The sequence below is a fragment of the Sinohyriopsis cumingii genome, chromosome 8, assembly GCF_028554795.1.
Source record: "Sinohyriopsis cumingii isolate HCF-2022 chromosome 8, ASM2855479v2, whole genome shotgun sequence".
NCBI lineage: Eukaryota > Metazoa > Mollusca > Bivalvia > Unionida > Unionidae > Sinohyriopsis > Sinohyriopsis cumingii.
In genome coordinates this window covers 8,210,750-8,225,444 of record NC_142968.1, presented here as the reverse complement: position 1 = coordinate 8,225,444, position 14,695 = coordinate 8,210,750, and the positions used below count along the sequence as shown (strand labels likewise).

Below are 14,695 nucleotides of genomic sequence, written 5' to 3'. Positions count from 1 at the left end.
AGCCCCCACTTGAAACTTCAATCAAACAGAAACACATAGACCTCACTTGACACTTCAGTCAAGCAGAGACACATATACCTCACTTGACACTACTATCAAACAGATGTACATAGCCCCCACTTGAAACTTCAATCAAACAGAAACACATAGACCTCACTTAACACTTTAGTCAAGCAGAGATACATGTACTTCACTTGGCACTATGATCAAACATATATATATATATATATATATATATATATATATATATATCTGTGTGAATGAAAACTGTACATGTTCAACATATATAGCACGGTTTTATTACATCACAGATACATTTCTTGTTATTATGATCAGTGAACAATTATTATGTATGCGTGGGTTTCTGCAATGTATGGTATGAAACAACAAACATTACAATAAGAGAGATTAATACAAATACCTTTGTTCCAGTGCCAATGCTGCCCCTCCCATCATCCTATCATGGATATCATTCATGTGGCATACCCAACTTGAACGCAACATTTTCTCTTTTTTTAATGCACGATATTTAGTCTTTAAGTTCTCGTATATTAAGTGGTCAATACAACCAGGAAATGGCACTAGAGTTCGTTTCTGTAGAAAATCGTGCCGTATTTATAGCACTGGAGGTTTGAAATGTTAGATTCAATGAATTGATGCATTATAAATATACAGTTATAAAACGTTTTAAAGTTTTTATTTCCGAACCCTTGAACTTCAAAATAAACCAGGTCATATGGTACTGAGTTTTAAGTTGACCTTGTAACATATTTTCCTTGAAAGCATGTAAACATATAACTAAACCATCAAAACACATAAAACAGTTTTATTTTTATGTTAGAACAATTAAAGAGGAAGGCAAAAGTTTTGTCCAAAATGCATTATTTGTGCATCAATATGAAGTTCATGCATCATACGAATTTACGTATATTCACGCGTCCGTGTGTCATGCTCAACGCCATGGTGCACACGCACGCACACACACACACACACACACAAATACGCACACTCGTACGCACACACAGTGTCCAGGGACATTGAGACTGTTTAACAGAGCCTGTTTGCTCAAAGAAAAGGAGGGTTTATATACTATAATACTAGGAAACCTTGTCACAGTGAATTTAAAAATCGCGACATGAATAAATATTGTATTGTACTGACAAAGTGATACATCATCGACAGCACCTAATCTTACGGAGAAAATATCTGCATGCTAGAATGTTGACGATCTAATTTTATTTCACCAAGAACAATTCATTATTCAACATTCAGCTATATATATATATATATATATATATATATATATATATATATATATATATATATATATATATATATATATATATATATATATATAAAGAACTATGTATTATGGTAATATATCAAAGCTGAAGGAAATTCAAGTTTCTATTTATGTTCCAACATTTTGATCTGTATCTCAATATGTACTGAAGCTCCACGTCCAGACACAATCTCGCAGTTTGATTTGAGAGATGGAACTGATAAAATGCTATCGGAACAGAAACATGGTTGACCCTCAAATTACAAAGGTGCCAGAGGCTAAGAAGGAGATACATTCACTTCATAAATTCGTCAACCTTGGATGTAGTTTACAGAAAAAACGCCGAGCTCTTGGTTTGTCTTACTATTGTGGCTGTAACGCGTATCAATCAGTATTTCGGTCCTATTACTTACCAGCTGTGGTATAGTACCACCCGTATGTAGTATACCACCAGTTGTTCTGAGTAGTGGGTGTGGAGGAGGATGGAAATGTTTGCCACCAGTGAGATTCAGTTGTTGCAGTACTGTCATTGCCTAAAGATGAAAAATTATTTCTCAACTCGTGTTATTATTAACAAAACCCTAGTTAAATACAGGAATTCTAATTATGACAATACAGAGGATGGATTATTTTGTCTCCTATTAAGGCACACGTTCGAATTTAGTTAAGATCTGGATACAGAGGATCAGTCCAAATGATGGGGTCAAAAGCAGACAGCTACCAACCACTGTTTAAAATGAAGGTGTCAAAGAGACCAAATATATCAACTTAATTTTAAGCACTATTTTGTAATATCATAACTGCGAACTACATCTGAACATAACTATGAGCAGGAATTATGAGAAAAATAGTTGGTGGCTTATCACACAGAGAATATATTGCCAGCCCAGTCCCCTTGACGGATTTTGAAACTAAGAGTTTTAACGTAACTGTAAAGATCACGCAATTATAAAAATGATGACAGAATACTATCTCATTTTCACTATATGGTTTATGAGGTAAGACATGTTTGCTTTAATAAGCAGGTAATATGACAATTGATAATTAGGTTATTCCCGCTACAATATGTTATAGTCTATGTATTTCAAACTAAATGTGTATAATATTGCTAATGTTCTTCGTGAAAACAAATTTGGACAAATAATTAGGATATGTTATTTCTTGATATCGCGAACAGATTTAAAGGCCGCAAATTTGGCAAATTGCAGGTGAAAAATACATCTACATTGTATGCTAAAATCTACATTTCTGCTACCACAGTTTTACATAGGACGTGTATTTTCAAGTTAAACATCGAAGAGTTGGAAAGGTTTCCGGATACTATTAATCATTTCCCCATTAAGATCGGTCATCGCACGAGAAAAAGTAACTTATTTTGGATGATGTGATGTGATTTTTTGATTTTTAACGTAGCTTTAACAATTTTTCAGTCATTATCGCTACGATGTCTGCAATGTGGCAGTTTATAGTGATGTCTAGCACTGGGGCATCATGCCGCAGACATGTAGCATGATGTCCCACCCAGTCACATTATCCTGACACCAGTCCTAACACTAACCTCTTAATGCTGAACGCCAAGCGAGGCAGCTGTTAGTATCATTTTTTTAAGTCTCTGGTATGACTCGGCCGGGAATCGAACCCACGACCTCCCGCATCTGAGGCGGACGCTCTAACCACTAGGCCACCGGAGCGGTATTTTGGATGAAGGTGTCTGAGTAAATTAATGTAAGATATAATTGGTATAATTCAAACATAATTTCTGCACATTATTTTCTGCTATAACTTTATTTAGTTTGGTCGATGTAGAATTGATTTCGCCCTTTTCAGCAATAACTATAACCGATTGCTATTTTTTTTTACACCGTGAGGCAAAAGGTTTTAATTTGAGTAATATCATTTCAGCTGATACATTTGCTGGCATACGAGTTAAAAGCGTCTTTGTACGTATGACGAGGCAATAACAGGAACATACTATAGCTCTTGTAAGCTGTGGGAATAACTAGAAGTACCAGCGTTATGTGATGTTATAATTGTCAGGCATTGCTTTTTAGCAGTAAATCACCTTTCGCTATACAGAAGCGTTTCCCTGCAGGTAATGGTGAGATGAAAAAATGGCATTAATCATTCCTTTGCTCTTGTAATAAGAAAATGATCTATAAAGCTGATATATTGAAAGAAAATGCTGCTAAATTTCCATATCTGCCAGTATGTCACGATGTCAACAGATTAAAGAAATGGTTAAAAGCAGGAGCAACTATAGTTCGGAGTTATTTCTAAAATTTTGTAATCTAAGCTAAAATTCTGTATTGGCATCAAAATTTAGTGTCATCATTATTGCATAATTTTTGCGCATAGTTATTCCAATAATTTTAGCCTCTACCAAAGTCTGTAAGATTTCTAGTTTCAGCGTTATTTTTGGTCTAGACTATTTTACTTTATTAGGACTTGGGTACAGCCAGTCATAACATGGGTGCAGTTGATGTAAATTTACGTATAAACCGAATACAATTATATATTAGAACTTTTCTTACTCTGTTTGCCTTGTAAAAATTTTTCCAATTACGTGATGGTCTTCATTAATTTACCAGTTTCTTTAAATCCTACCATTGCACATTTGTTTGTAAGTGTGAGGTTGTATCAGTATATATGAGTGTTGGTCAGTAGACGTAGGTGTTTCTCTGTAATAGTGCATAATGCTTAGTAAGTGTGAGTCAGTTGGTGTGGCTACTTGTTAGTACGAATAGTTCTGGGTTAGTTCAGTTGGTTACTGGTTACTTACATTATGCGTTCATCAATAGCTGAGAGTGCTGATCAGAACGACGGTGTGTCGGTCAGTAAAGTTTGTGTTAGACATTATTGTTCGATAAGCACGGGTGTTGGACAGTAAGAATGGGTGTTCATCAGTAGTGTGAGAGCTGGTCCGTTGGTTCGGGTGGTGGTCAGTAACCCCAAAACATACTGAAGCATACTTATCAACACACATGTTGATCAGTATGTTTTTGGATTAGTTTCTTGGTGTGGGTGCTGGTTAGTAAGACTGTGTATTGGTCAGTAGGTTAGGATGGGTCATGGTCAATCATGATCATGTTCAATTTCCCTTGACCTCAGACAGCACCATCGTGTTAATCCTATGAATTATTTTAAGATTAGATTCCTCCTCTGCCCATATTCCCTTTTTAATGGGATATGGGATCAACGGGAATTTGGGCACAAGGTAAATTGACATTTCGGCCGCCATATCTCTAATTTTGTGCCCATGTATCCAAATTTTGGAAATCGCGGCCCTAATGCTAATCCCCACTCTGACCATATTCTAGCATCTATTACTACATTATCATCCCGTACCCATCCGATCATTTACTACTGGTATAGTTTTCGAGTATTTTCGATCTAACCTGAGTAGCTTCGGTTTACATACTAAACAGGGGTGCACAACCCCCGGTCTGCGGGTCGGATCCGGCCCGTGAACGTATTATGTCCGGCCCTCAGGGCAAATTAAAACAACACAGAAATCTGGCCCGTGAACAGTAAGTATATTAAAGAAATTAGTGTTTGAGGCCCTCGAGTGGTTTTAAAAAATGTAATCTGGCCCTTGGCCGAAAAAGGTTGTGCACGCCTGTACTAAAACAATCCAAACATGTATACATGTTTTGATCACTGCTGCATCGAACTTGCTATTTGCAGCGTATTTAACAATATTAACTGGATAATTCCATCACTTCTGACTCGCTGTAGTACATTTGTAAAGATTTTTAAAGGATTATCAAACGATGAACATTTGCTAGTAATCCTTTTGATTTAATTTAATACCGCAAGTTCTTGTTTTACATTTTTAATTTGTTATTTAGGTAAATAAATCATTTTTTGAATTTTACAAAATTGATTGCTTGTCGCTCTTTTCTGTTACTTTATTTAAGATCTTAGAGTCGAAACAATATTGATATATCAATCTGTGAAGTATATTTGTTTATACATTGTTACTAAGATATGAATAAATGTAACAGGAACAGAACAAACCTCTTCCCTACAATCAGAATTGAGAATGAAAGTGTTATCGGATATGCTATGTAGATATGTGAAATTGAATCGTACAAAATATTAAAGAACGTTGAAGATGGACAGAGGGGTGGGAAACAGCGAGGCATTAATCCCGTGAATCTTTCTAACATATAACTCGCAGCCAAATAACTCATTATTCATTCATTTGTAAGCTCTTACTGCAAAATAGCATAACATCTTCATTATGGCCACAGTTATGCCGTCCCCAACCACTGAAACTACATTCTGCAATATCGGCCTCGTGACCCATGCAATCAAGGTCGTCCATCCATATCACGTGTGATCTAGGGTCTGTAGCGTTGATGACATATCCAGAATATCCAGATGTGAAGTGGGTGGAACTGATAAATATGTATAAAAAAAATTGAATCCAACAAATGAGTACATTTGAGATACAAGAAAATATATCACGTATTGTACAATTATGTTTAAATGAAAATATTAATTGCTGTTCTTGGCAAAGGTTCAATATATGTGATTTTTTGTCAGTTTCAAGATTTGTTTTATATTGTTTTCACATAATTTATTGTCAAAAGAATTCAAGTAACTTGCAAGTTCCTCTTATTATAGAATTACATACCCAACATGCAAGAGAGAGAGAGAGAGAGAGAGAGAGAGAGAGAGATGTTTAGTCAAGTTGTTAAAATTCTGATCAAATGAATAGTAATACTTTCGCTCGTCTCTATCACCTAGCCGTACCTACATGTGTCTTCCTAAATCATAATAATGGAATAAAGGCCCTGTTTTTTAGAATGTTAGGATATTACTGGTGGTTTGCCGTCACAAATTGAGCGTTTCCAACGACACGTGAACAACTTACGATAAATGGATATTTATGATAATACAACAACCATTATTAACGTTCTCGAATCCAGTCAAAAGCAACCTTTTATCCCCAAACTAACACGCGTGGAAACTTTTGCACATAAATCGTTAAAATATCCCCTTTGTTTATCAATGGGGTATAAAGAAAATTGTGACGTTATAGGGACAAAACGCAAACTGCCGCTAACGTTCACATTAGGAGAACCAGACAGCCATTCCAATATGTTAGAATCGCAGCTTCGAACATAGCTAAGTATATTTGTCTTTATTGCTACAGGAAAGATTCGAGGACATATGTGCTTACTAAATATTATATTGCCTCTATTCTCATTTGGAACTCTTACATTCTTTTCCATGTGAACAGTATTCTGTCTCGGAAATTCAGGACTCAGTTTAGTGATGGTATTTTGCATATGGTTTGACGCACTGTAATACGTTTGGATTTGCAAATACCTCAATTTGTGAAACAGAGTTGAAGCCCAAAATGAAGAGTGTTAAATAAAAAATAGTTTTATTTCATAACCTTTATGTATATACGGGCTTTTACCATGGGAAGAGAAACAATGGTTCCTTGAACAGTGTGGAAATGCAAAGTTATAATGTTTACAACAGGCAGGCCAGTTAATATATACCTTGGTTTTCCACAATATATACCAATGTGATCATTTACCGAAAACACTTTATTTCCGTAACAGACTTTCACATCTGAAAAACTTAACTACCTAATGACGATATACAGTATTATATAGAGATTTTGTAAAGTTAAGTAGTATCACCAGTCAGCTGCATTCCTTTTGTTGTTACCTATAATACATGCATTTCAACGTGTTTGCAAGAGTAAGTTAGAAAAAAGATTAGCTTCTAATTTGAATGATCGCTGATTAACAACATGAAGGACAGGCAAGCCTACTTTATACCATGGCGCAGCATAAGAATACTTTTAAGACTAAGCTAAGCTACTTTCCGTAGAAATCTGCTGTTAAACTAAGCACTCACTGCATTACTTAATGTAAGAAGGTTTAAATGAGTACAAGTTTTAAACTCGATCAAGTATTTTTAAAACGCAATAGTAAATATATACAAGTATTAAAATGAGAAATTACTTAAGCAAAATTGCGTTTGAAACGGGTCGTCAAGAACACTTTTTTTGTCAGTGCAGTATCATTGCAACGAAAGAAAGGAAGGAAGGAAAAGGAAGAAAGTAAGTATAAATACCGAAAGGGAGAAATAAAAGTTACTTCTCAAACCCGAGCGTTCGACAGAATACATCAGCATCACGATAGTCAAAATTGTCATCACAGATGGTGCCCCAGGTTCCGTTGACAAGAACCTCCAGAATACCACTTCCTACAGGATTACCGTATAGCTCAACTAGTCTGACAGGAGTTCCTGTCATGGAATATGAAACAATACGTATCGATGAAGACAATCTGAATATTGCTGTGTGCGAATGAAAAAATTATGGTATATATATAAGCGCTGTATGCAAATATGTAACAAAGACCGGCTTTTCACTCCAACAAAACTATGGTTGGTATTCCTGGTAATTAATTGTTAAATAGAGATTATGTAGATTAAAGTATTACCATATCAGAGACACTAGAGACTGCCAGTATCTTAACAAATTGATGTAGCAAATGGTAAAGCAATTAACGGCAGGGAGGATGTAAAAAGTTCCAGTAAGTGGAAGATTTTTATATCATGATAATAGAATCAATAATAACAGAGATGTTAAAGAAAATCTAGAGGAAGAATCTCTAATCATAGAAAGTCTATGGACTATTCGACACGATGTTTCCAAATATATATGTAATAGTAAAACATGAATACACAAAATGCAGCTGAATGTTCGAAGCTCTTGAACGTAAAGGATAACGAGTAATGGGTATTAATGAAAACTTATTTTTGTCGTAACTTGTCTGAAGATGATCCAATTAATGGTCGCTAACTAAATATAGGGTTATGGAAACGACAATTACTGCTAACCTTCACCCCACTCCACCTCTGCCTACTAAAAGGTTCTCAGCAAACCTTAAAAGAAAGTATGGACAGGCAAAGGTTTGAAAAGATGTTGCTACTAGAGTGTTGACTCAGAGAAAAACAATTATACACTCGTGGATGATAAGGCGTGTAAAGGTTGTTTGACTATTTGAGAACAAACATATCTAGCCAGTAGCAAATAAATGGTCTGACAGTTCTCAAAGGAATATGAGATAAAATGTGTTCAGCGAAACAATATACTTATTCAATATTGAAGTCGCTGGGAATTCCAAAGTACAAATAATAAAGGTACAGTAACACTCAGGCCGATTACTGAAAGGAATAATCGAGGCCAGTCATTGGACTTGCTGATACTGCGAGGAAACTGTCGGACACCTTGGTATAATTCTACCAGACGGAATAAATATATCGGACAAGGAGAAAACAAAAGTACCCATGTACATCGACCTGGCCAGTGAACATAAAAAGACATAAATATATCCATCTGTTGTTCAAATACTAGTACTAATTATTACATAAGCATAAAATAGCATAAAGCTAACGGTAGCATGACTCTCTCTCTCTCTCTCTCTCCCGCTCCCCCCCCCCTCTCTCTCTGAAAGGCAGCGTTCATCGGAACAGGCATAAATTACTCAAAATCTATAACATAAGCCAACTATACAGTATACTGAAAAGATATAAAGCAACTGTTAGACACATTTTATATAACGCCATTGTAAAAAATCGAATGATATAAAGTATTTATTACTGCAATCTAATCCTGCTTCGTAACATCCTTCGTACGATGGATAGAGATGGCTACAGTTACGGATATCTGTCTCGTCTCCACGGCAATAAAGAGTGCTTCTAAATGAATCACCATATATGTATATATATGTTGAATATACCCGTGGCGACCTAAAACAAAAAGCAAAATCAATGAGGGTTTTACATACAGATGGTATTTATGGGTAATATTGATTGTAAGTACAAATTTTACCATAGTAATAATCGGTACAGTTAAAAACCAAAGTTAAGGTACCTACTATAGGTAACTGTAAAATTATTATATTATAGGTAATTTTAAAGTTATGTGGTATTCAGATTTTCATAAATTCAGGTACGGATTGTTCCAAAAGAGATATACTTTGTCAGTTATACAATTATACCACTACCCAAGTGCCCTACCATATGTAATTCTTTCACACGATGACGCTGACGTGGATAAATATATGTCAAAAGGTAAACATGCCAATGAAAGAGAGGGAGGGACTAAACTATTCTCATACGTTATGGAACATATTATCATTATTCCACATGATGCTGTTTAGAAATTGTGGAAATGTATGAAAACATATGTGGAAATGTCTGACAACATATGTGGACATGTATGAGAACATATGTGGAAATGTCTGAGAACATATGTGGACATGTATGAGAAATTATGTGGAAATGTATGAGAACATATGTAGAAATGTCTGACAATATATATGGACATACATGAGAACATATGTGGAAATGTCTGAGAACATATGTGGACATGTATGAGAACATTTGCGGAAATGTCTGAGAACATATGCGAACATGTATGAGAACATATGTGGAAATGTATGAGAACATATGTGGACATGTATGAGAACATATGTGGAAATGTATGAGAACATATGTGGACATGTATGAGAACATGTGGACATGTATGAGAACATATGTGGACACGTATGAGAAATTATGTGGAAATGTATGAGAACATATGTGGACATGTATGAGAACATAGCTGGACATGTATGTGAACATATGTGGAAATGCATGAGAACATATGTGGACATGTATGAGAACATATGTGGACATGTATGAGAAATTATGTGGAAATGTATGAGAACATATGTGAACATGTATGAGAACATATGTAGAAATGTCTGAGAACATATTTGCATGAGTACTTAGAAATTATGAAAAGTATATTAATTGAAACAAAATAAATGGTAAGAGACAAATTTGATAGTGGATTCTCCTAGTCTACCAGTTTAAAGAAACAAACCCAAGCAGTCATAGTAACAAAATGTTGCATTTTTATTTAATAACATTGTTTATCTGTAGCATCACAATACTTGATAAGGTGAAAGAACTTCCATGTACATACATGTCTACCTATTTTATCCTAATATTACGAATAATCAACATTTCATTTTGCGAGACCTGTGATAGAATACTCGGCATTTATATGCTAGAAACGGTCGTCAACAAATATGCCCTGTTTGAAATTAAATTTATAACTTACGCTGGACCATGTGGCATTCCTAGCATTCTGCATATGACTCTACCATCTGCTTCAGTGACACCACACGAATGGATCTCCCTGGAATTGCTGTAATACCGAATTGCTCCGTCTAATCCAGACTGCAGCTTTACGGTGATGGCATCTAGATGGGGGAAAAAAAAACCATCAAAAACATTCGAAAAAGATATGTATGTATAGAGAATGCGAGACCTTGATCCCAATTCACACGTAAAATTAATAGTTTAAGTAAGATACAAGGATACGTGAACATGTCCGAACCAAAAAGTCCTGAGCCACTTGTTAAGGTCATCTAGTTCTTACCGGGTACGAATTGCCTTGGCTGGTCCAATAAAAGTATTATTGCTTACAGGTCCCTGGACTGAGAGGATGCAGATTTGCACCTAGAAAACAATTCTGTGTGCATTTTCTTCACTTAAGAGGCATTGAAATTCAACAATACATAATATCTAGCGTGCATCAATTGACGTTGACTGTTTTGTTTGTTTTTTCTTACATAGGTACGAAATGCAAGCTTGATTTTATAACGGGTAAAAAAGTATTCAGATATCATGTTGTATATCCACTCGTAGCGCATTTCTCAATGTTATTTTTATTTACGTTGACGTTTTTCAGTATTCAAGGCGTCATTTTATTTTAGAAGTTTAGTATTTGTTTGAATCTGTGACTCGCCTGTTTTGAAGTTATAACGTACAAGAAAACGAAACATTCGTTTCCACAAAAATAGTTTAAAAGTAGCGGAGGACATCATGCTTGCTTTGAATTGTGAGGTTTTGTTTTTCAAAATAGGGCAAGACGAGAATGAACAAGGTAACTGCGCGATACCTAATGTTCTTATATTTCTCAGTTAATGTTACTTTATTATTGTTTCCGCTTGTAGGTTTATGTAAACTGGTTGTGAAGAATTTAAATCAAGATTCTATTCTTTATGAAGCGTATAGACAGTCTATACCATTTATAATTCTTAGTTTTGGCGAATGCACGCTGAAATACATTAGCCTCGTAGTCTCATTACGAGATTCTAGGAAGACATACACGAAATGCAAATTAGTTTTTTTTAAACAGAATTCCACCTCGTCTTCTTAAACTTACCCCGATTTGCCTTTATTTGGAGTTTCCCTACCGATAAGAATAAATCTTGTGTTTAACATTCTCGTACTGCTTCCTTCCAGTTGTGATTCATAACAACGGTTATTTCTGCACTGATAAGCTGTCTGCCAGAAGGTGAACGTCAGGATTTAGGATATGTAAAGTATGAGTGCTACATGGTGGCATTGCAAGGCGATATGTAGCTGGTTCATCGCAGTCAGTAGCTATGAATACCGACTTGAGGCACTAAAACTTTGTGAGCAACTGCATTCTTTGAGAGAACAGCATTCCTATATATATATATATATATATATATATATATATATATATATATATATATATATATATATATATATATATATATATATAGTGTTTGATACTGTTTATCACTTCCATTAAAGACAAATATTATAATATATATATATATATATATATATATATATATATATATATATATATATATATATATATATATATATATATATATATATATCTGTATGTCTGTGTGTTAATATGTTAATACGTTTCCATGTGTTAAAATAAAGATAATAACAGCAACAGTTAAAGTACCAAAATGTTTGGTTTGGTTTATCACCAATTGTTACGTTTTTGACAAGGAAGCATGGAAGGACATTGGTTTCAGCAAAGCCTTACGTATAACACTGGCCTTACGTCTAACATTGGCATTACGTCTAACATTGGAAACATTTATTTAAAAATAAGCAACTTTATCAAAACAAATTGAGAAATGGCGTCACTACAAACGTTTTAATGCTTATAAATCAGTATTTCGGTCGTACTTCATACCTGCTGTTGTATAGTGCCACCAAGGTGTAGTAGTCCTTTCCGTAGTTGTAGCAGTTGTAGTATGATGCCACCAGTTGTATAGAGTAATACTTGAAGTGCTGTACCACCACCAAAGGGCTGTTTTTTGAGACGCAGCCCATGTCTGCGATGAGTAAGAATTTGTAGTACTGTCATTGCCTGAATTGTAAAAGTGCTTTCTCAACTCATGTCATCATTAACAAAACACTAGTTAGATACAGAAATTCTAGGTATGTTAATAAAGAGGACGAGTTATTTTTGGCTCCTTTAAAGGCACACGGTCGACCTTAGTTTAGGACTGGACAGAGATGACGAGATCTAAATGATGGGGTCAAAAGCAAACAACTACAACTAGTGTTTAATATTAATTTTTTCAACTTCAGAGACCAAACATATGCACTTTATTTTAAGCAATATATTGTAACATGATAATTGCGAACTACATTTTAACATAAATCTAAAGTAAAATATTTCCAACCCAGTTCCCTAACCTATCTCAAACCTGAATAAACACCTGTATGAGACATATTGAAAAGGATTAATAACTATCTGAACAAATGATGAACTAACAATTCCTAGGAATAAATAAATAAAATGCTTGACGCTATTTTTGATATACGGACCTAAAACTAGGGGAGAAATCATTACAATATTCTATACCCTAGACAAGGGTTTCCCGAGTAAGGAGACACTCAGCTTCAGCAAGCAAGCTTCTGACCAATGTGTTATTTTATGCTCATCCTGAGCAGTACCATTGACGCATCTCTTGCCCAAGCCAATCAGAAAACGACTTAGAACAACACAAGGAACTTCAAATTAAAACGAAATTTTAATCATCAATATGGAGAAAAGAGGACAGGTCTTGAAAGTAAGAGTTTATATCTTAATTGTAAAGATCACTCCAGTATAAACCCTTTAAAGTCCTATAACAGTTTCACTATATGATTTATGAGGTAAGACATGTTTACTTTTATAAGCAAGTAACATGACAGTCAATAATTAGGTTATTCCCCCTACAGTATGTTATATCTTATATATTTTAAATTACATGCAACTTATATTTCTAATGTTATTCATGATAAACAATTTGGAGAAATCTGTAGCATACGTTATTTCGTGATATTGGGAACAGGTTTAAAGGCCCCAAATCTGGCAACTTATTGGTGAAAACTGCATTTTTTCAAATGCTAAAATGTACCTTTCTACTACCGCACTTTTGCATGCTATGTGTATTTTGATGCTGAACATGGAAGAGTTGACAATGTTTCTGATTAAGATCAATCTTGTCCCCATGATGACTGGTCATAACACGTCATGATAACGAAACAGTAACTTTTTTTGAATCAAAGTATTTTTGTTAATTTACTTTAGATATAATTAATCTAATTCATACACGAATTATTATTTTATTCTTCTGATTACCTTGTTTAGTTTGGTTGATGCATTCTTGATATGGCCCTCTTTTCAGCAATAACTATAATCGATTGTCATTTTTTTACACCGAGGAGAATAACGTTTTAATTTTAGTAATATCAATATTCTTGATTCGTTTGCTGGCATGCGAGTTAAAAACATCTTTTTACGTATGAGGAGACAATAACATGAACACTTTCGAACATTTTCGAAGCTGTTGGAATGACTATAAGTACGAGCTTTTTGTTATGTTATAATTGTCAGGCATTGCTTCTTAATAGTAAATCACCGTTCGTTATACAGTAGCTTGTCCTTGGAAGGTAATGGAGAAATGTGAAAATGACATTAATCATTTCCTGGCTCTTGTAATAACGAAACCATAACATCGGTATATTACAAGAATATGCAACGAAATGAAGCAGAAAATGAAGCTTCGAGCAAGTTCCGTATCTGCAAGTATGTCACGATGTCAACAGATGAAAAGGGTGGTCAAAGGCAGGGGCAACTATAATAGTATGGTTCGTAACATGTTAATACTAGATTTGTGTTGTCTTCACAAAACTCTGTATCGGCGTCGGAATGTTAGTGGTGCTTTGACTCCAATGCATTATTCTGTGTAAATTTAATATTATGTTTAGCGTAGGCCCTTTTAGCGCGCTCAGGACTTTGGCTCACTTGAATACAACTTTTAATAACATGCACAGTTACATAAATGCCCACAATTATAAGTATGTCAATCTGGGATATATGTATAGTCACTACGCATGATTCTGTCCTTGTGGCTTCCCTTTACTCGGCTTAGCTTATGAAAGCTGTGTGTTCGATGGTGATAATGACTGAATGTATTTCGTCCTTACTTTACCAATTTCTTTAAATCCTATCAATACACATTTGATTGTAGGTGTGAGTTTTGACCAGTATATATG

The 14,695-nt window shown here is 34.8% G+C and overlaps 1 protein-coding gene across 1 annotated transcript in view; it reads right to left on the bottom strand.

The window, feature by feature from the left end:
• Positions 1–14,695, bottom strand: part of LOC149792937 (scavenger receptor cysteine-rich domain-containing protein DMBT1-like) — a 35,144-nt gene that overhangs the window by 16,403 nt on the left and 4,046 nt on the right. The window contains exons 3-8 of the mRNA XM_089966782.1: positions 12,339–12,515; positions 10,425–10,566; positions 8,916–9,064; positions 7,405–7,555; positions 5,501–5,682; positions 1,696–1,815 (exon numbers count right to left, since the gene is read on the bottom strand). Of these exons, the coding sequence (XP_089822908.1) occupies positions 1,696–1,815; positions 5,501–5,682; positions 7,405–7,555; positions 8,916–9,064; positions 10,425–10,566; positions 12,339–12,515 (921 nt within the window). The remainder of the gene's footprint in view (positions 1–1,695; positions 1,816–5,500; positions 5,683–7,404; positions 7,556–8,915; positions 9,065–10,424; positions 10,567–12,338; positions 12,516–14,695) is intronic.